Genomic DNA, 23,478 nt, shown 5'->3' with positions numbered 1-23,478 from the left:
TCTTTGTCTTTTTTTTGCTGACCTTCATACCATATCTATTACAACAGTTATTCAATTTAGTCAGAGAATCTTGCAGACTTGTAGTGGATTTATTTAGAAGTATAACATCGTCCGCAAAGGGCTGATATTAACTTCTCCAATTTTGATATCATGTTTAATACCACTTTTCTTCATAATGTGATCCATATAGATAATGAATAACAGAGGGGATAATGTATATCCTTCTCTCACACCAGATTTAACATTAAACCGTCTTCCTGTACTTCCTTCAATTCTAACTGCTGACTTACAACTTAAATAAAGACTAAGTATTGCTTGATATAATGCCCCATTGACACCATATAACTGTAGCATATTGAATAGCTTCTCTCTTGGCACCTTGTCATATGCCTTTTCCAGATCGACAAAACTTAAATACAGATCTTTGTTATATTCCTATGATTTCTCCACTGTTTGTCGTAAAATGAAGATCTGATCCTGACAGCCTCTATTTGACCTGAATCCAGCTTGTTCTTCACCAAGCTTTTCTTCCACAATTCTTCTCAACCGTTTCTCAAGTATACTTGCATATATCTTACCAGGAACACTCAGTAGGGATATACCTCTGTAATTCTCACATTGTTTTATTTCCCTTTTTATATATGGGTACTATGAGAGCTGTACTCCAATCATTGGGAATTTGACCCTCTGTCCAGGCTTTCTGAATTATGCAGTGCAGCCACTGTAAGACTTTTATACCACCATACTTCAGCATTTCTGGTCGAATATTATCTACTTCTGCTGCCTTTCCACGTTTCAAGCCTTTGATGGCTTTTTCTACTTCAAATATGGATATGTATTCCTGACTGCATGCCTGGTCAGTGTTTTTTTATCACTGTGCTGTCATCACTGTTTGTTTCATTTAGCAAATTTTCAAAGTAATTACTCCATACTTCAAAGATATCTTTTTCTCCCGTTTACATGTCATCTTTATCATCTCTAACTCCTTTTACAGCACTCTTTCCTCCATTCTTAAGCTTCTTCAACAACCTCCAGAATATTTTGTCACCTTCTTGATATTTATTTTCTATGTTCTGGCAAAGTCCTCCCATGACTTTTGTTTAGCTAATTTTACACACTGTTTAGCTTTCTTATATTTGTCTCTGTATTCTCTAAGAGCACAAGCTGACTTATTTGAATTAGAACTCCATGTGTCCACTATGGAGTTCTAATTTTTCTATCCTTGCAGACAACTTCACCACATGCCTCTCTGGCTGAATCAATTAGGGGTTTCTTCAAGGCTTACCACTGAATCTCCAAGGTTTGGTTCCTGTTCTCAAACTCTTTCATTTTTTCTTCAATAATCTTTGTGTATTTTAGTTTACAGTTCACATCGGAGAGCTGCTCAACTTTTATTCGTGTTAAAACTTTCTTACATGTCATTCTTTTCAATATGAAATTCAATTTTATCCTGCTCAAGACTAAATAGTGATCACTTCCAATTTCAAATCCTCTGTACATGCTGGTGTCCTGCACCAGGGAGAAAACATCACTATCAACAATAACATAGTCAATAAGACTTTTCTTATTCGTTGCCTCTTCTCTCCATGTGAATTTGTGCACATTTTTATGTTGGAACATGGTGTTAATAATAACCAGTCCATGTCCTGAGCAGAAATCCAACAGGTATTTGCCATTATTATTAGCTTTGCTCTTTTCTCCAGATTTTCCCAAAACATTTTTGTATGTCTGACAATCACTTCCTACTCTGCTATTTAGAACCCCATCAAGGACCAGCATTTCATTTTTCATTGTGTCATTAGCTTTCTCTAGAGCTTCAAAAAATTCCTTCACTTCTATCTTAGTAGAGCCTTCTGTGGAACCATAGGCACAAATAAGTCTCATTGTCCAGTTCCCTATTCTGATATTTGCCCAAATCAGTCTACTTGACACTGCCTGCCATTTAAGAAGATGAGCCTCGTATTTTGTGTTGAAAACTATGGCTACTCCTTCTTTTCCTTGATTCTCATTGCCTGAATATAGCATTTTGTATTTATTGCGCAGAAAGATCTCGCCAGTTTTTGTCTTTTTTGTTTCAGTCACCCCTATTATGTCGATCTAGTACTTATCTAATTCCTCCGCTAGCTCCATTTCTTTGCCATTCAGGCTTCTTATGTTGATAGTACTGATCTTTAACTCTGGTGATGTTGAGTTGGGGTGTGTTTTCAGATTTGTTCCAGTAGCTGACTTTTCGCTGTTCGCCCTGGTTCCCTGGCAAAAACAACGGGAGCCATGTTTAACCGGGCGACGCCCCAGCCGGCATGAAATTTTGTCATGTTGTACCATCATTTTGTATTTTGGTTTAACTAATAGGAATACAATTTGGTCGGCTAAATCCTAAATTGCCTGGGAAGTATGTTGAAGGGGGATAACAATTAAGTTGTACAATTATAATGATAAACCACATTTTTGCAACCAGTCTTGTTATTTAATAGCCATGCCTCGTATAGCATGCATGCATGATAATAGATGGGCTTCTAGAATAATAGACTGGTATCCAAGATACACAAAAAGAAAACCTGATGGACCACTTAGGAGATAAGAGGATCCTATGTCAAATAGGATGGAAATGGAGGAGATTGGCTGAGGATGCAGAATGTTGGCATTTTTTTGACCTATAGTCATGTAGAAACCAAGACCGAGAACACAGGTCTGTCATAGAATCATGGAACTTCCACCAACAAAAGGTTACAAACTTATAGTATATAGGTAGGCCAAGGATTTTTTCTATTTTTAGTATTAATTTTTATGTATTCTTTTAAGTTTATATTTACCTAATGCAGAAACCCTGCTCTCGAGACCAAACATGGAACTTTTTTCAAGTTTCCTGAGTCATCTGTTATGCAAGGTAGTAGTCTCACACCAGGCAGTGAAATTTATCTTCTACCTAAAGACAGTCACAAACACCCATGGCACTGTTGGTTGGAGAGTAGATAAGCTAACCAGTCAGCCAACCGGTGATTATTGTAAATAATAAAAATTATTATTATGATGTAATGTTATGGTATAATATTTTTGTTATGAAAACAGTAAACAATAGTAACTTTCTGTTCTTTCAGATAATGACCATTCTGGCACCAAGCAATTATTCACTGAAGAAGTAAATGATGGGAAAAAAAATAAAAAAATTTCAAGATCAAATGGGGAGTCAGGAAAGCCGTTAATATTTCCTGAAGCATTTTCTTTTAATAAAGATCAAAAAGAGAATACAAGTAAGTTTTTATTAATTTGTTCTGAATCTTGTTTCATAAGAAAAGACATGAATGTTCAACATAATTATTCTGCAACTTTAAGATCTCAAACTTTAGTTTTTTTCATAGTTGGTTATTTTATTGTTATGTTGAGGCAACTTATGCAGCGAGATAAGCTTATTATATACCAATTTTGTGTTGTTCTCCAGCTTATATTGCAAATTACCATAGGGAGTGTGGAAGGTACCAGACTAGCTAACTTGCCTTAAATGCCCTTCATGATTTGGATGGAATCAAGCCTAACCTAAACTTTTGCTCCCATATTTTATCATTATTAAAGTGTTATCCTCCAAAATATCCATCAAATGAAATCACAACAGTAGGTAATTAGGAGCTAAATACTCCTACACAATCTGCAAGTACTTTAAATGCCTTAGAACAGTTTGTTTTTACAATTTAATATTAGCCATGTGCAAGCACTCATTCATGCCTACTGTTTCAAGAGCCAAAGTATTCTGTTGTCATTAGCAGCAAAGGCTAATGACAACAGACTGCTTTTGGTCTTTCCAGGTTACATTCGAATATTGACATAACTATCATTGATACAAAGTGCCACAGTTACAAACTAGACATTGACTAAAAACAAAAGATCTTATGTGTGATTTCTGTTGCCACTGGTTGCATACCTCCTGTGCAAAGAATGAAGATTCAGTATATGGTGCTCATCAGCCAGCCTTTCTTCTGTGCACAGTGCCTTAATACTGTCGAAGAAACACTCTCCTGCAAAATTAGAACACGGGACACCAAGCTTGAACTGCTCAGCAAGCAGTGCTGTAACACAAATGTACCTTCCTTTGATGATACTAGTAAATTCTGACTTTTATCACCTCAACAGTACATGACTCCATCGAGACCTTGAATAAAAAGTTCAATGCTGTCATTCTCAGTTTTTACACAGAAACTGACAAATTGCTAAATGATTATATCATTAAGTTAGGGGAAGAATGCAGCTTTGATCCGAGGAAAATCATCAGATTGTCACTATTTTGGACCTACAAACAAAAAAAAAGGATGGAGCGAACTTCCCCTGCCTTGTGAAAGCGGACTGCGATACACAAATGAGCACATGAAAATTAATAGCAGTGGTTAACAATATATTTGAAGGCACTTGCTCCCAGTTATGCACGAGCTTGGCCTAACTTAACCTTCGTTCGAAGAAAACAAGGATGTCAACTACAAAAACAATTAGAATAAAAATGTCAAAATGGTGATGAAAGTTGAAAATAATTGATTTTAACAAAAGGAAAGTTATTGCAAAAATTAAGTGATGCTATTACTCACCATGGAAACTAGTATTCAGACAATGCATATGGAATGTGCATGACCTATGTGGTCAACAATAAGCCCAACAAAGCCTTCCAAATCCAGTTCATAAACAGTTGGCCTGAACTCCAACCTCAACGGTGTTCACTACCATCTGCCAGTCTGCAAAACCCCACCCACTTTTTCTGGCAGAAACCTTAATATCTCACCTCTCCCTGGCATTACTTGTCTCAGCTTTACTAATTAAACATTCTTTGACTTCTTTAGACCCAAGAATGATATCTGTATATACACTGCTTGAACATGTGTTTGTAGCCAGTATAAATTGCAGTAATATCATGCTCTCAAGTCAGTGCAACTATGTCCAGGTGAAATGGCTGTGAGAAGGGAACTGATGGAGTTTGAAAGGGGTGTTGTGATAGGATGCTAAGTTGTATGCCCGTCTGTTCGGCAAATTGTCAACAATTTGCCGAACAGATGACAATACTGAAATGGAAACACAGGAAGTTTCAGGCAGCAGGACCATACCATCACACTGCCACATCACCTCTGAATTTCATAGTTTGGGTTATGCACTCAGGTAACAGATGTTCACCTGGCATCTGCTCGATGGAGGCTGTGTTATGGAGTGATGAATCATGATACACCAGAGGTGGCAGTGTGATGGTATGGTCCTGTTTTTCCTGGTTTGGCCTTGGACCTCTGTTTGTGGTGCCATGAACATTGAATTCAGAGAAGTATCTGAACATTCTGGACAATACAATGCTTCCTGCTTTGTGGCATTTCTTTAGAACTGACCATTGTCTCTTTCAGCAAGACAATGCACCATATCATAAAGCTACTGCTGTAACTGTGTGGTTTATGTACATGAGCGTCACCACACTTGACTACCCTCCACAGTCTTGATCTCATCTCTCTGTGGGATGAATTGGATCATCTGGTGAGGTTAAGGGATGTCTGCCCAACAACAGTCCAAGAACTCATTACATGCCTAAAGGAAGAATGATCCAAACTTCCCATGGATCTCTATCATACATTTGTGGAAAGTATGCTCCCCCATATGATTGCTGCATTCAGTCATTCCAGCAAAAGTAGGTCCTACATCTTACGTCTACCCTAGGTAATTTAGATAATAATCTAGACTTATCTCCTCTCCCATGTTTCAATGTTCATACAGCCATTCTCAATCAAGAGGAGTCTGGCATTATCTAACAATGCCAAGTGGGATTACTTTATGACTGCCCTTCGTTGGACTATTGTTTTCAGTGTTCCAATCCAAACACGTGCACCAAATGTATCGCTGAAGTAATCCTTACTAGCATGAAAATATACATTGCTCACACCATCCTAAACTTGCATCCCCTTATCTAAACCTTAGTTCTCCAAAATATGTGCCAAAGCTCCATAAGCAAAAATTTGTGCATACCACCGCTGACTATCAAGAACTTTATCTTCCATTAGTGCTTATATCCAAGCCCACAACAGCTGCAAGAAATGTATTGATGCTTCCAAAATAAACTGTGTAAAAGCAAAAAGCAGAAAACTTGCATCTTGTCCAAATGGCAGCTAAGCCTTTTGGTCTCTTGCCAAAGCAGCTAGTCATTATTTTTGCCCAACACTTCTCCTGTTGCAACCAGATAGCTTCACTGCATCATCCCCACAGAAAAAGCCAATCTCTTGGATTTTCTGCATTCTAACCATTCCACATGCCAGGACTCAGTATCTCTTTCCTTTTGCCAGAAGGAGATCAGGAAGAGTATTGTCCATATTAGACACTGAAAAGTCTCTTAGTCTTTATGGCATTCCTTTGATTGTTCTGAAGGCTTATGCACCAGAACTGACTCCTGTTCTATGTGTCACTTATTTATGCTCTCTCTCTTACTCCCTTCTCATGTATCCACAGCCTGGAAATGGGCTTATGTTCAACCCATTAGAAGGATGACAAATCATTACCATCTATCACCCAATCTCTAAAGTAATGAAGAAAACCATCAATATCCAACTCCTGTGCTATCTTGATAGCACCCCACTAATAAATGACCACCAGTATGGACTCCACTGTTGCTGATCAATGGGAGATCTGTTTATATTATTATTATTACATGACACCTCCAGGGAGTCCAAAGACTCGAGGGAGGGCGCCTACTCTACAACTCTCTGCCTCCACCAACCACAACTACCATCACCTTTGACACAAACGCCATCTACTGCCCACCACCACTAGATTTTCACAGACAATCACAAACACTCATGCCCACAGAGAGATTTGAATCCGCAGCCTTTTGGCTGGAGAGCGGATACACTAACCACTCGGCCAACCATTCAGGCAATATATCTGAGAGCTGGGTCAGAAGTAAAACACTTGACCAAAGACTAGAGGCCGCAGATATGAGAGTCCTGAGTTTAATCATATTAAAAATGAGGATATTAGGAAAGAATTTGACATTGTCAGCATCCAGGAATGCATTAGCAGAGCTAATCTCAGGTGGTATGGTCACTTAAACAGAATGGGCGAGGAAAGATTAGCAAAACAAGTGTTCTCTTCCTGGGTACCATATGCTCTTAGATGATAGAAATATAAGATCTGATAATGTTGGAGTCTTGACAAGTAACAGATTGATTTGGAGGAAAATTGTAGATGGGAAGTTAGTAATGATGTAAATATTTCATGTAGTACTATCATATCCTGTACACCCCTTGAGGGTACATGACAGGAATTCGATGATGATGATATAATCCATCTCTGGACAAATATCATGGAAAAGTTGGAATCTCAAGAGGTTGTACTTGATATTTCCAAAGCTTTTGACTAGATCTGGTGCAAAGTCTTGTAAGCAAACTCCCATCATTTGGTCTGTCTGACAACTTCTGCAATTGGGTTGCCAGCTTTCTGATTAGATAAACACTGCCTGTGATGGCAGATGGTTCCTTATCCTCTCACTGTACAACTAATGCTGGGGTCCCACAAGGGTCTGTTTTCTCACCAACTCTTCCTTCTGTATATATCAATGACCTATTTTAGCTGACTGCCAGCCCCAATACATATTGCACTCTTCCCTTTCATTTGACAAATTGTGCACTACATAAACCACCTCAATTTACAGAGACAGAGCATTAACCTTTTTTGTCCTCAATTCTGATCTCCTGGCCATCAACAGGGTTCAGATAACCTAGTCAGTTTCAGTGTTAGAAAAACACAGTTGTGCTTTATTTTCCACAAAAAAAAAAAAAAAAAAACCAAACAGAACTATTTTCTTTGAGACTTTACTGATATTCAGGTCTCTCAACAAGATCAGATTTTTCTCCTCTGGAAAAAAAACAACAAAAAAACTAAGGATTTCTCTTTCACTCAAGGCATTACTTTACATTTGAACAGTTTCAACATTATACAAATAAAGTTTCTCAACTATCAAATATTGCTCTCACATCTGGGATGGTGTTCCTAAGAACTCTCTCCAAGTACTGAACTGATTACAGAAGATGGTAAGCAGATTGATCAATGACCCATATCTTAACTCACTACGTCAACTCTCATGGAGACATTTGGTGTCTGCAATATGTATCTTCTATAAGATATCAATGCTTGTAAACATTGACAAGTTATTTATGTATATTTTTTAATATTATTATTATTTGACACCTCCAGGGAGTCCAAAGACTCATCGAACCCGCAGCCCTTTGGCTGGAAAGCGGATACGCTAACCACTTTGTCAGCCAGGCTGGCAGATTTGCTATTTTTCCTTTTATATGAAAACATTTCATGCAAAAATCTTGGATATCAAACATAAAGGAGACTGTCTCATAACAATGATGTCCTTTTCCTTGTAAATTTTCATTATTATTTGTTACTGTCATACTCTGTTATTAACTTTATGTCAACAGTAAACTTGTAATCTCAGATTGCTGATATAGCTTCAGTTAGGAATTTCTATTTGTAAAATTTATGGCTTGGCTTTATTATTTAAAAAAAAAAAAAATTACCTGCTACATAAATTGTACCATACATTACCTTATTCCAAGCATTATGTTTAATCTTCGTCATGCAAAGCATCATTCCTGAAAATCAAGTGTTTGTCTGAATTTTTTGAAATGAACCAAGCCTGCCTGTCATTAACTATGCTTCCCAGAAATCACTCCTACAAATTTTACAATTTCATCAATCCAGCACAATTTTGGTTAGCATTGTGTTCATGATAACTTCATATGGCATACAATCCAGTGCTTCTTTTGCCCATCAGTGATCTTATCTTTAAGTAATGTGCCCAGCTGCAGCCCTTTGGCTGGAAAGCGTATCACTCCTTGACTTGATGATTTTGTATTAACGTTAAGTATTATGTGAAAGTTGTTAGTGAATCTAAGGATTTCCACAATGAAATCCTTAGATTCACTAAAAGTTTAGTTTGTCATCTGCCTGAATCTAACCATTTGCCATTAGGGTCACTTACCACTACCATGTTCCAAAGAAACTCAGGGAACCATAAAAGTGCACAATAGATGTGGTTGTATTTAAGACCTTATCCCTGCTTCTCAGTATGCTTCTTAACATTCATGTAATCTTTTGAGCTATTTTGTATACTTTTGTGATATGTCCTCTGCAACTTCAACTCTGTGTCCACCATCATCAGTTTCCTGATATATATACCCACAAGAGGAGTTCAAGCTGCTGTGAGAGCACTACATTGTTATTAATCTACTATCAACAGTTTTCCTCCATATTAGTCTATTTGTCAGCAATCCAATATTGTCATGTCTAACATTTCATGCTTCTAACACATTTCTGATTGAATCAATCCACCTAAGATCTTCATCTTCTCCTGGGTCTCTTTACTGCATCTTGGCATCAAATGTTTTGCTAACCTTTCCTCACCTATTCTGTTTAAATGGCATACCATCTTAGATTAGCTTTTCTCACACATTATTGAATGCTAACAATGTCAAGTTACTTTCTAATATCCTCATTTTTAATATGATTTTGCTATAGATGCCATCTCTTCACTCCTTTAATTTTTCTTAAGACTCTAGTCTTTGATCAAGTGCTTTATTTCTAACCCAGCTCTCAGATCTGCAACTTAAAACTGGTTTGAACACTGCCTTGTATACTGCTAGTTTGATGTTTTGAGTAATTTCTCGCTTACTTCATATAAATTGATTCAACTAGCTTCCCGCAATACCAAATTTGCTTATTTTATTGTCTATTTCTAAATTTAATTTGTCAACTTTGTTAAAAATGGTGCCTAAATAGTTGAAATATTTTACTTGTTCTATAGGTTATCCACTAAAAATACAGCTGAAGTTTTCTAGGTTCCTGCCTATATTCATAGTTTTAGTCTTTTTGCTCTTGATTTTCATACCCAATTTGTTATAGCTGTTATGCAACTTAGTGAACCTGAAGACTTGCATTGGATGTGTTTAGGAGCACTTCAGAATAAAGTAAATAACTAAGTTTGATATCTCTTATTCCACGAGGGTGGTCTATAAAGTTCTTAGCCTCAACCATAGATGGCAACACTATCGGCAAGATTTTTTTTTTCTAAGTTGGTGCATCTGTCATAAGCATCCATGTGAAATTGCAAGTCATTCTATCAAGTAGTTTGTTTTATACAGCTGTCTGAAGCAAAAGTGTTGTCTGTATCCCTTGAAATGGATAAAATTGAGTATTATGCAGTTATGAAATTCTTTGTAAAAGAAGGTTTAATGCCAAAAGAAATTCATTCGAAGTTCATAAAAGTTTATGGGCACTCTTCTCCTTTATTTTTGACAATTAAGAAATGGGCTTCAGAGTTTAAACATGGCCATACCACCCTTGAACATGATTCACATGAAGGACGTCCAAAAAGTGTAACAACACCAGAAATCATTGATCAAGTGCACAATATGGTGTTGGATGACCAGCGAGTCAAAGTGCATGAAATTGCTGAGACTATGGGCATTTCAAAAGAATGTGTAGGATATATTTTGGCATGAAGAATTGCAAACGAAAAAGCTTTTTGCAAGATGAGGGCTGTACTTGCTCACAGCAGATCAAAAACACACTTGCATGAAAATCTCTGAACAGTGCTTGGAGCGTTTTAACAAGAATAACTGATTTGGTGCTTAGATTTATTTCTATGGATGAGACCGATTCACCGTTACACACCAGAATCCAAACAGCAGTCAAAACAGTGGACAGAAGCCAGTTGTTCAGCGCCAAAGAAGACATTTGGTTCCATCAGTAGGAAACGTCAATGCATCGATGTTTTGGGATGCTAAAGACATTTTGTTTATTAATTATCTTAAAGGGTAAAGCAATAACCGGGGAATATTATTCCAATCTTTTAACCAGACTAGACAAAAAACTTCTTCGAATCAAGAGGCGATTGCAGCTGTAGAGGGGCAGTGGTTCTCTTACTGAGAACCACTACAAGAACTGGATAATAGTGCTGGAATAAATGTATTAGTCTTAAGGGAGATTATGTTGAAATTTAAAAATAATTTTGAAATTATAAATTTATTTTTTCACTGTTAGGCCGAGAAACTTTTCAGACCACCTTTGTAATATCAGCTTTAATGCGATCCATATAGATGATGATGATAAGAGTGGAGGTAATGTGCATCCTTGTCTTAACCCTACTTAAACTTTAAATATAGACTATGTATTGCTCTGTATAATGTTCCATTTACCCCTATATAATTGTAGTGTTTTTGAGAAGCTTTTCCCTGGGTGCCTTGGATCCACATAATTAAATACAGATCCTTTTATATAGCTGTTTTTCATAAAGTGAATATGATCTTCCAAATTTCTATATGGCCTGAACCCAACTTGCTCTTCTTCAAGTTTCTATTCCATAATTTTTTTAATTTTCTTTTCAAGTATGTTTGCATAAATCTTACCTGGAACACTTAGTACAGAAATTTGTCTGTAATTCTCACATTGTTTTTTTATAGATGAGAACAATGAGAGGCTCTAATTGAGTTATATGGAATTTGACCCTCTGACCAAGTCCTGAATTATTCAATGTAGCTACTGGAACCTTTTATACCTCCATATTTGAGCATTTTTGGTCAAAATCATCTACTCTGCTTGTTTTCATACATTTCAAGTTTTTGATGGTTTTTTCTGTCTCAAGTATTGAGACAGAAATTTTGCTATACTCTCTATGCACCATTACCCCTAAATCCCTAATCCTATTGATTTAAAGTCCAGATCCATTTGTGTGATACATAGCCTGTAGTTTTTAAATCCCAAAAATGCAGAACTTTATATTCTGGTATACTGAATTGACAGCCATAATTGTTTGCCCAAACTACCAACTATCGTTAAGATATTTAAATATCTTGCCATGATTTTGTTTATGGAAAATATTATTGTTAGTTTAGGTAATTAAAAATGAAATAAAAGATGTATGAAAATATTATGTTGATAAAATTATGTTAAAACGATATTTTACTGTAAAAAGAATAAGCAACAGTGCTTGTAGTTGATTAGCGGGGACGTTAAGCCAAACTGCACTTCATGGTTCAAGTTAGCAGTGGAAACAGGCTATCATCATTCAGCAGCATGAAGAGTTAGTAAGATGTACATACCTTTTTTTTTGCTGTTGGATTTAAAATGTCTGTGGACATTTTTTTATACTGAGTGCAATGAAGTAATCAGCAAGTGGAAAAGAAACTTCATCTCACTGTGAACAAATGTTACTCAGTCCACTTGGGTATCACAAAAAGTACTTTCGCACTGTTTGTGATACCCAGCTGCATGAAATCATTCACGCAGCTTATGCATACTATTGTGAAATTTATAAAGATAAGAGAAGACTGTTTTCTCTTTTCCTTATAAACAAATAACTTGTAATTCACAATGTTTTCATTTATTTGAATGAATAAATCATTGTTAAGCATAAACTATTGTTTTATTGACCTTATAATGGTCAAATTTCATTGTTAAAATGTAATTGCTGTTTTTAACATTACACCTTGGGAAAATAAAATTCCCTGTTTATGAGTTTTTTGTTTCATAAATATGCACTAGTAACAAATTAACTTGTAAAATTGGGAACTACCTCTATCTAATTGGTTTATTAGTTAAAAATCTACTGGTAGATAAAAGTGACAAACACTGATTTAAAGAAAATTATATTTTGTGAACTCTCCCCTGCCCACACACACATATTCCTTAGGAAATGTCCTCTGTATACTTGCTATATTTGGAAGATTCATTTTACTAATAGATGCCTCTTTTACAGATCCATTAATGTCAGCAGGTATCAAAGCCCATAAAGCCCATTCATCTTGCCACCAAGAAATTAAATCACATGTAAAGGTAAGTGGAAACTGTAACAAACAAAAAAAGAAAATAGACATTTTAAAAACTTCTGTTATTATGATTTGAAAGCATTTTGAAAGCCTTAGCTATAAATATAAAATCATTATTTAATTCAGTACTAAATTGAGCTGATGCTATGTGCCATTCTTCCTTATCCTCTATCAGTCTAAACTGAATATGCATATGCTGAGCCATAATAGAATATGCCTCAACATACAATGGAAATATACACGAAGCACCTCCACTTTATCGAGAGGCTTTCTCTGGTCATCAGATTCCATACTGTTGAACGTTTACTCATTTTCATCACTGCTTTTGTGAGCATAACAGTTTCTGCACCATGAACTGAAGGAGGGAGATGAAGATACCAGAAACTGAGAAAAACATATTGCATCTAGCAGTACAGAATCTACATACTAGCAAGACAAGAGATTGCAATGGAAGAGAGTGTTTCCCAAACAATTGTATGGAGGATTCTGCATTAAAAATTACTTAATACGTACCATTTCCAGTGAGTTAAAGTACTTTTACCAGATGATTGTAACTTATTGTTATCTTGTAGGTGGTTTCTACAACAGTGAATGTGAGACCAATGATTTCTCTGTTGTGTGCTTCTTACACATAAGGCAATGTTTCTTTGAGAAGGTATTTTCAGTTGTTGTTGTCGGCGAGTCCATTGAAGAGCTTCTATATATGACTGTGGGTCTGTAGAACTGCTTTGGCAATCTGCTGAACTTTGATGGAGTAGAGCTTTTCTCTAGGGTTATTGTCAATTTTCTGTAGAGCAGCAGCAATTGCTGGACAGCTGTTAGTTCAACTCTTGGACAGTTTTTGCATGTTTCATAGCTCCTACTACTGTCTGGCTGAATTTTCTTGCCTTTAAAATGTTCTGTCTTTAGTCTGGTGATGATTGTGGTTATTTTTCTATTTTCATTAATTTCACTGATTTCATTCTTCTTCTTCTTGATAGTTTGTTTTACCAATCTTAATTTGGTGACAGTGTTAGCATCAGTTAATGATAGTGGGTGTAATTTTTGAGGTAAGTATCTTGCTTCTTTGGCTAGTCTGTCTGCTCTTTCATTGCCTTCAATATTTACATGGGCTGGTATCTATTGTAGTGTGCAGTTCTTATTTTTCAGATTTAAGGTAGTTTGTAGTTCATAAATTTCCTGTGCGAGATTTGTTTTTCCATTTTTTAATGCCTCAAGTGCAGATTTTGAGTCACTGTAGATGGTTATTCCTTCTGCAATGTTTATTACTGGATTTGAGAGCTGTTTATGTTTATATGGCTGTTAATTCACAAGTGAAGTTTGAAGCTATTTTGCCAGCTGTGGTTTTTGATTTGCATTTCCTTGCCTCCAGGTAGAGTTAGAAAAATCCCTGAACCTCCTTGGTTGAGTTCTTCATCAGATGATCCATCAGTTTAGGCAATGACATGGTTTGGATTCTTTAAGTGATGTATAGTGTCAAGTCCTTTTATTTTCTTGCTTGAATCCTTTTTTGAACAAGGCTCGAGGAGATTTAAGTTTATCATTGTGTTTTTTGGTAGAATAGTGGAAAAGGATGGCTCTTTGCTTATTTCATTGGATAGGTACTCTAAGTTAATCTGTTTTCTAATTTCATGATCATATTGTAACATAGACGATCTCTTTAGTCTAGATTTTCTTGTCCAGGCACTGAAAGCCCTGAATTTAACTGTGGAGAGTTTTCTTCTGTCTTCTAATATATGAAGCCCACACTTTTGTTGAGCTTTTAAATTATTTGTGGATGAGATGCACCTATGATAATTTTTGCTGTTCTTGATTGTATTCTGTCAGTTTTTCTTTTGAGCTAATAGAAGCTGGAGCCCAGATTGATGAGGCATATTTCATAGTGGGTTGTATGAGTGCTATATATGTAGTTTAGAGTGTCTTTGGTTTTGTATCTCACTTTGTTCCACAAAGCTTTTTGATGATATTAAACTTTTTAAGAGCTTTATTGGTTATATTTTTAATATGAGTTGTAAATCTCAATTCAGTATGTAGGGTTAGGCCTAAGTATTTTGGAGACTTTTTTTTTTCTATTTTGGTGTCATATATTTTGATTTGGGGATTGTAATTGTGTCTATATTTTCTATCAGTGGAGAAGATGCTCAGTTTTGTTTTTTCTGTGCTTAGGACTTTTTCAGATTGTTGATGATTAATGCTTGTGTGCCAGATTGCTATATCATCGCATAGTATGCTATTTTTGTGTCATTTATTATGTGAGGATGGATATTGTTCATATAGATGAGAAATAGGAGTGGGCTTTGAGAAAAACAGAACCTTGTGAGACTCCAGCCCAAGTCATGTTGGGCATATTGGAATGCATGTTGGAATAAATTCCAATAAATTTTACTTTCATTTTTCTTCCTTTCATGAAATCTGAAATCCAAATTAATGCATTTTCCCTTATTCCTGTATCATATGCAATTTTAATTAGTTTTTGTCTCCAGATACGATCGTAGGCAGCTGTGAGATCCAAGAATATTGCTGTCATCTTCTTTGGTGATTTTTTTGAAAGCCATCTATGACTAATTGGCAAAGATAAAATAATTGATCTTCTGTACTATGTTGAGACCTGTATGCAGTTTGGTAGAAGTTGACTCCTTTTGTTTTCTAAGAGCCAATGCATTAGTCTGGTATGTATTATTCTTTTGTTTGGTTTACAGAGAGTGCTAGTCTGTAGCTTTTACAGTCACTAGAGATTTTGTTATGATGTTATGTTTTAGTAAGGGTATAATGACTGATGTTTTCCAAATTTTTGGCAATCTACCCATTCCAGGAAGTGTTAAATATCTTCAGAAGGCAGTTTTTGGCTATTTTTCCCATGTTTTTAATCATATGTCCAAAGTATAATAAAATTAGTTTAATCCTTTATCCAAGTGTGAGCAAACAAAGTTTGTGCCTGAAAGTATCTTCAGGACTGGGGTAAAGTGGTACAACACCAGGGCAACTCATTGCAAAGGTGGAGCAAGCTACGAACACTCCTACTCAGTATCTCCTATAATGCAAAACGCATCTCCTTGCGGATATGTCTAATGTTATGCATTAAGGGAAGGGCCACAACCCAGACTAGTTTCGACCTTTATTAAGGTCTCTTCAGTGGGAGCCAGGCCCAAGTGGAGATACCAGGCAGAAGCATTAGCAGGTCATCTCTACCTATAGGAGTTGCCAAATGGTGTGCCACCCTTTTTTAATAAATTACTCTGGATTTAGAGAAAGATGTTGAAAGTTTATTTTTCACTTGGTTAGAGTATAATAAAATTAGTTTAATCCTTTATCCAAGTGTGAGCAAACAAAGTTTGCGCCTGAAAGTATCTTCAGGACTGGGGTAAGGTGGTACAACACCAGGGCAACTCGTTGCAAAGGTGGAGCAAGCTACCAAGTCCAAAGATAAGATCAATTCCAGGTGATTTGTCAGGATCAATTTGACTAATTGCTATTTCTAATTCTGTCACTGTGAGGTCCTGAGTAAAGATGTCTTCAGAAAGTTAGGTTCTGGATTGTATTAGCAGAAGTTTTGCAATTTCCTGCACTTTTGTCTTCTTTGTTGTATTGCAGCTTGCTTGCATTGGAGTAATGTTTGGCAAGTAAATTTGCCATCTGTGAAGAGTGATCAGTATCCGGAAGTGTTGCTTTGTTTAATAATCTGATATGTTCCAGTGTTGTGAATCTTTTCTTGGATCTAGTCTATTGTAGAATTCTTCCCACTTTTTTGCTTGCAGTTAGAAATTTCATCTTCCATGTTTTGAGTTAATTCTATTAACTTCTTTCTGTTGTCTTCTGTATTATTTTGTTTTAACTGTTTGTTGATAATATCTCTTTCGGTGATCATAGCATTGATATTATGATCTTTCCAAAATGGAACCCAATTGTTTTTCCTGAGTCCTTTGGGAATTTAATTTTTTGCGTCTCTCTGTATGTTGTTAGTTAGTTCTAGTAGTTGCTGATCAAGTTCTTTACTAGTGGGTGTGCTAGTGCAGTATGTTTCTAATGGCTGTGTGCATTTAGGCCAATTTGCTTTTCTGAAGTTCCAAGATTTCTTTGTCTGTGATTTTTGCAGAATTTGCAGTTAGACCCTAGCAGGTCTAACTGCAAATTAATGGTTGTGATAATAAGTCTATGATTCTGTACCTGTTGTTTTTGGTAGGTATGTATTTTGTTTGTTGTTTATGATCTCGAGGTTTAGATCATCAATAATGTCTTTTATTTGTGTTCCTTTCTGATCTAGTTGTGAGGAGCCCCAAGTTGGGCTTTTGGCATTTAGATCTCCTAAAAGGATCTTTGTATCTGACGTTGTTTGACTTAACCTCCCAACCAGCTGGTGTGGATGATATAGTCAGCTCTCCCTAGCTTTTTTCATGGATCAAAACTTCGTCGGCATTCTGCCTTTTATCATGCCATTACCTTCCTCCGCCGTTAATCTCGTTACGGCTGTTCTATAGCCATTAGTGGATTAACTGTTGCTGTGGGACCTTTGTGTCCTGTCTTTACGTCTATTGTGTTGCTTAGAATTTCATTTACTGTCCTAAGTTATTTGACCTTTTTTGCCTCTAAAATGATTTATTGTGTCTCTTCCTAAAAATTGAAACGAATTTTACATATGCGAAAAAAATCAATCCTGAAATGACCACTGATCAGCCTTTGCAATGAATCTATTTAGTTATAGTAAATTTGGTGTATTTTATTCTACAAATCAGTGCACCGAAAGAGTTGCACTGATTGTTCTTTCACTTTACGTATAATAATTGAATAATTTTTTTCGAATTTCAGAATTTTCAAATGTTTGCTTTGAAAATATTATGTCAAATATTTATATTTTTAAATAATATTTATTGAAATAAATATGTCCTTTTGCTTTCATTTCTAGTCAAATAGCATTATATGGATCATCACATTTCAGTTTTAGAAATGATATTTTGTTATTCATAAAGACAAAATAAAATAAAAAAATGTTAAAATGCTAAATTGCATTACTCGGTTTCCGATTGTGTGTCTTTTTGGTATCAAAATTTTATATCCAATGATATTTTTTGCAGTGATTCTTTGCCTTCGTCTTTTATTTATTTATTTATTTGTATTATGCATATTATGATAATATCTAGTGCATATCCTCGTAGATATGTTGAAAATATAATGTGAAAAATATCATATACGGAATGATTCAAAATTTTTGCTCATTTTGAAGATTTTCTAATGCTTTCCCCCCCCCCCCACACACACACCTCCTTATCCTCTCCTGGAACTCAATTGCATAACTACTCTAAATTTCTATAGAGGTTTGAAAGCATTTCTAGACAGTATTCAAAATCAATTACTTCATTTTACCATTTTGACAAAAGATATACGGCAATCAGATTGTACCGTGAAGCTTCTAATTCTGTTCTATTTATTTGCAATCTAAAATCAGCTGTTCTATTGTCTGCTGAAATTATGTGAAATTTTAGAAATAATATGCTATATTTTCACCATGCAAAATTGTTTATATGCATACCACACAAAAGAAAGTTCAGTAGTATTATTTTTGTTTGTTTTTCTTTAAAAAAAATCTAAATATTACTTCTGCTGGTTGGAAGCTATTTCTGAAATAATCTACGTCTTATAAATACTTGGTAGTAACATCTTAGCTGGAGGAAAAGTTGAAGGCTTATTACTCTCAGTGCTATCTATTGAGAAAGAAAAGAGAGAACACTCAAGTCAAACTAAAGTGCCTCGGGCTGTAGTGCAGAATATGTCAATAATGTCTTGTTTCCTTTTCGATTGTTGATTACCTATATCCTAACAGAAATACTGACATTTCGTTTACATGCTTATACGTTATTTATGCCAAAATAATTGCTGAATTTGTAATGATCAGTTTCACTTTTATTATCAAAAATTAGAAATTAAATCATACAATTATCTTAAAAAAGAGGATTTGAATTATTTTCAAAGAAAAGGTGCATATGCATTTCATAATCTTTTTTTTTTGGGGGGAGGGGGGTATAGACCTAATCAATCTGCGATATTTCAGAGAATTTATTTCATAAATCGTTCGCAAGACAGCTGTTACAAACGTAAATCACTTGGGGAACATACCCATTCATTTTAGTGTAAAATAGTAGCAAAGGTTCAGTTACTTTAGATATCTAATCTAGAAGAAAATGTTATGTCTGCTGAGATTAGAATCATACGTGAATAATTTTTCTGACATGATTTCTCTATTCGTTATAATGTAACCAATTTCCAGATTTTTCCCTCCTGCAGACTCCATGTTATATGCAATGATTTCTTCTTTTTACTACAAGAAAAAAAAATCAGATGACAGAAGAAAAATATGTAGTATTTTCTTTTCCACTGGCTGAATTTACAGTGTTCTTTTTTTTGTGTTTTGAAGAGAAAGTGCAAATGACTTTTTTCTTACTATTTTTGCCATTAATAACATCTCATATAATTATAAGTGACATTTTACCGTTTTTCTCCCACACGAGAAACAGAAATAAGGTAGTAATAATATTGTTGATTATGTCTAACTTCATTGTAGCAGAAATTTTTATTACAAAACATATATATTACAATCTTCAAAACAAGAAATTTGGAATCCATTTCACATCAATGTTGAGTGTTGGCACGGTGAAAATGTTCCTGTTATTATTTATATATTTCATTTATTAACTGGGGGTATGCCCCCCCCCCCCGTGTTCCGGTCTGGTGGGCCAGTTCTCATTGAATTCTGATGACTTGAAAGGGGTTGCCTTCCCTTCCTCCCTGGCGCCCAACCACCTGAGTTCTGGACTGGTAGGCTGGTTCTCCTTCAATTCTGATAACTCGAATTTTGAAGATCGAAAGGGGGGTGTCGACCCCTTGTGCCTAGGCTAGCCCCTGAGTGTCGAGCCTTCAAAAAAAAAAAAAAAAAAAAGCCCCCCCCCCGAGTTCTTGACTGGTAGGCCGGTTCTCCTTCAATTGTGATAACTCAAAAGGGGGTTCCGGCACCTAGGGTATCCCCCCCCGAGCATCAAGTGTTCAAAAGGGGACTCCCCCCCCCGGTGCCTAATCCCCCTGAGTTCCGGACTGGTAGGCCAGTTCTCCTTGAATTCTGATGGCTCAAATTTTGAAGACTCAGGGTAGCCCTTGAGTTTCAAAACATTTCAAAAAACATGACATAAAAAGGCTTATTTTATATATATATATATATATATATATATATTGTTGAAATTAGGATTTACTCGGGATGTATACATTTATAAAAATAAATTTAACTGACTAGAACCCGAGAAAGTATAACAAAAACCTTTAATACATCACAACTAGTTTCATCGGTGATCCGACTTCTTCAGGTGAGAAATAAAAACATAAGACATAAAATAACACGGTAAAAAATGAACTTTACAGCTTAATAAAAAGCAGAATAATAACAGTCATATTTGAATAGGTGACCGCGTGCTACCGTTGGCATGAGTAGAATGTGTGCGACAGCTAATTTTTGAGCGCCAGTACTGGATTACTGCGCTATGGGAATCGGGTAAATTGTAGCTAAGATTATTGTTTAAATGTGAAGGGTCCAGAACTATTTCTTTTGATTCGATGATTCTTCTTTCGAATTCATCCTTGCAAATATATAAATTAGTAGTGCGTTCCCAATCAACTTGATGTGGCTGTTCTTCAAGGTTAGAGTTTGCCGAGAAGAATCATCGAATCAAAAGAAATAGTTCTGGACCCTTCACATTTAAACAATAATCTTAGCTACAATTTACCCGATTCCCATAGCGCAGTAATCCAGTACTGGCGCTCAAAAATTAGCTGTCGCACACATTCTACTCATGCCAACGGTAGCACGCGGTCACCTATTCAAATATGACTGTTATTATTCTGCTTTTTATTAAGCTGTAAAGTTCATTTTTTACCGTGTTATTTTATGTCTTATGTTTTTATTTCTCACCTGAAGAAGTCGGATCACCGATGAAACTAGTTGTGATGTATTAAAGGTTTTTGTTATACTTTCTCGGGTTCTAGTCAGTTAAATTTATTTTTATAAATATATATATATATATATATAGGGTAGATTTTATTTTATTATTTTTTATTGTTTTGGTGAAATACTTTCCCTGGAATACTTTTTCCAGTTCCAGAGGAACTGGAAAGAGTATTCCAGTTCCTCTTATATTTTATTCCTTCGAAAATATCATTCTGTGTGATAAAAAGAACTTAAAAATTAGCCTTCAAGATGAAAAGGAAACAGTACATTCAGGTATCCTCTATCAAGACTGTTTTGATGGCCTTGAAAACAAACATTTTTTATTTCATGCTGTTCAGAATTTAAAATTCTTGAACAGTGTGGAACACACAAAGCAGTTTTACACTCAGGGCACCAGATTTTTTGTTTCCTTTATGATATTTTTTTTATTACATACATAACATTTGCATGCATGTTTTTTTTTTTATTAGCTGTTGGTGGTAGATTTTCGGGATAATGATTGGAGTTAGCAGCGTTCAACCTCAGATGTCTGGCAGGATTTCCTGTTTTTCTGCTTGCTGAAGAAGGTGCATGTGCATGCAGCAATGCTTTTGCAATTTCTATTCTGTATTCTAGATATGTTATGGTAGACAAACATTTTTTCTTGTGCAGGAGGAAACTGTTCCAAATAACAAAATCCAATACATGTCTAAACACTTTTTTGTAATATTTTTTATGCTGTTTAGTCATTACAGAGTAGAATGATAGCTGCCGATCGCACCTGTCGACTCCACCCATCGTGTTGTTGTATGCACACACAGCAGCAATGGGTTTTTCTTTCTTCAAACCATGCTTCTCCACGGATTCTGTTGATGGATTGTGCAGGGAAGACAGCAATAAACATCTTTTTTGTCTTTCCAATGTAGTGCAAAGACTTTCCCTCACTGATAAGCTCGGATTTTCCCCTTCAATAGCTTTCCTGAAGCCAGATCTGGAGGCATATCTCGCCTTTTTGCATTTATAGTACCATAACTATCTGTACGATGCTGTAAAAGCAAATCAGCGAGTTCAGGACACGTATAGGAATTATCCATTGTAATGCAGTAACCTTTCCCCTAACTGCATTACTGCACGCATCGACAAGGGGAGATCCGAATATTTATCATGCTCGATTACAGTTTGCTTTCCCGTATAAGGTTTGAAATTCCAAAGATATCCACTTTCCGATTCGCAAAGCATAAAAAATTTTGCTCCATACTTCGCTTTCTTTTTGGGAATATACTGCTTACATTTCAGTCTACTTTTGAATGGCATAAGGCTTTCATCGATACTCAAGTCTCTCTCAGGAATGTAGAGTGATCTACATTTCTGACGGATTTTCATCAGAAAATCATAAATTTTGTTGAAGACTGGGCAAGGATGTGTTGCCTGATCGTATTCCTCGTTATTCTGAAAATGCAAATACTTCATGACGAGACTGAATTGTTTTTCAGTCATAACATCACGAAACATTGGCGTGTTCAGAATCCAGTCTGTAGACCAATACATTTCGAGAGCGGGCTTTTTCACGATACCTTCCTTCTGATATTGCATTTGAAGGATGACAGTGTTAAATATTAATTTCGCCTATATCTGAATATCACATAATTTCCTGATTTATAATAATCAGGAAATAATATGTATATTTTCTGATTTATAATTTGCTAATTTATAATAACACCACATTTATAATAACACCAAATTTATAAACTCTGCACAAGTGTCAGTATAATTGGCTTTTATTGGTCCATTTTGATAAGGTTTCACTGGCCTGGCAGCTGTTTAGAATCTGGTTGGTTCTTCTCAGAGTCCAGGCACTGTTTAAGTAAAGCACCTTTAAAAATTAGGCGATCCCCTCTCCCAGACCACTCCCTATGAGTGACCACAGGATCGTCCAACTCTGCATTGGTTCTGCTCAGTGACAGGCTCACCCTGCCACTGAGCAGAACCAATTTCACTTATCAGTGAAACCTCATATTCCAGGGGAAAAGCATTCATTGACATGGCTCCAATAGAGGCTATGCCAGAAAAACCCACTCCCAGAGACTCAAATTGCTCTCTCAGGGCAAAACCCCCAAAATCTTAAGCCTCCTCAATAGGAGCCAGATGCAGAAGAAACCTTAAGAGAACAAAAAACTCTCATTCAGCACGAAGGAACTGCAAATGTCGGAGAGGTGTATTTTTCGTAAGAGAACTCTCAGTTGGTGCGTGAAAGTATTTACTAAAATAAAGAGCCAAAAGACTTCATTTCGGCTATGCAAAATTATATAAGTAAAGTGGATATTAAATCCAGCATTATTTCAAAGCCAAACGTAGAAACTATGAAAGTTTTGTAAAAATGTTGACCAGAGAATACACTCACCAGTATTCAAGAGTTGCCTTAGCGCAGACCAGAAATTATAAAATAACAGGAGAATGTAATGACAAGAATCCAGTTTACTGACTTGCTATTATATAGGCACCACTATGGAGTCAGAGGACTCATTGCAGAAGACCCAAACTATCCACACAGTATTTATCATGCTTCTCGAATCCATTAACAGACATATCACTTGCAACTGATTTGTGCATCCCATTCAATTCATTCATTCACTCACCAAGAAAAAATCTAGTTCTCACACTTACTAACTATAC

At 35.9% G+C, this 23,478-nt stretch overlaps 1 protein-coding gene across 3 annotated transcripts in view; it reads left to right on the top strand.

The window, feature by feature from the left end:
• Positions 1 to 23,478, top strand: part of LOC150098027 (uncharacterized) — a 253,275-nt gene that overhangs the window by 219,611 nt on the left and 10,186 nt on the right. For all 3 annotated transcript variants that reach the window (XM_090406362.1, XM_090406363.1, XM_090406361.1), the window contains 2 exons: positions 3,099 to 3,251; positions 12,773 to 12,849. In XM_090406362.1, the coding sequence (XP_090262488.1) occupies positions 3,099 to 3,251; positions 12,773 to 12,849 (230 nt within the window). The remainder of the gene's footprint in view (positions 1 to 3,098; positions 3,252 to 12,772; positions 12,850 to 23,478) is intronic.

This window comes from Typopeltis vanoorti, chromosome 16 (assembly GCF_054136105.1).
Source record: "Typopeltis vanoorti isolate ZY-2024b chromosome 16, IOZ_Tvanoo_1.0, whole genome shotgun sequence".
Classification (NCBI taxonomy): Eukaryota; Metazoa; Arthropoda; class Arachnida; order Uropygi; family Thelyphonidae; genus Typopeltis; species Typopeltis vanoorti.
Note: the sequence above shows the minus strand (reverse complement) of the source record. Positions and strands in the feature narration are given on the sequence as shown.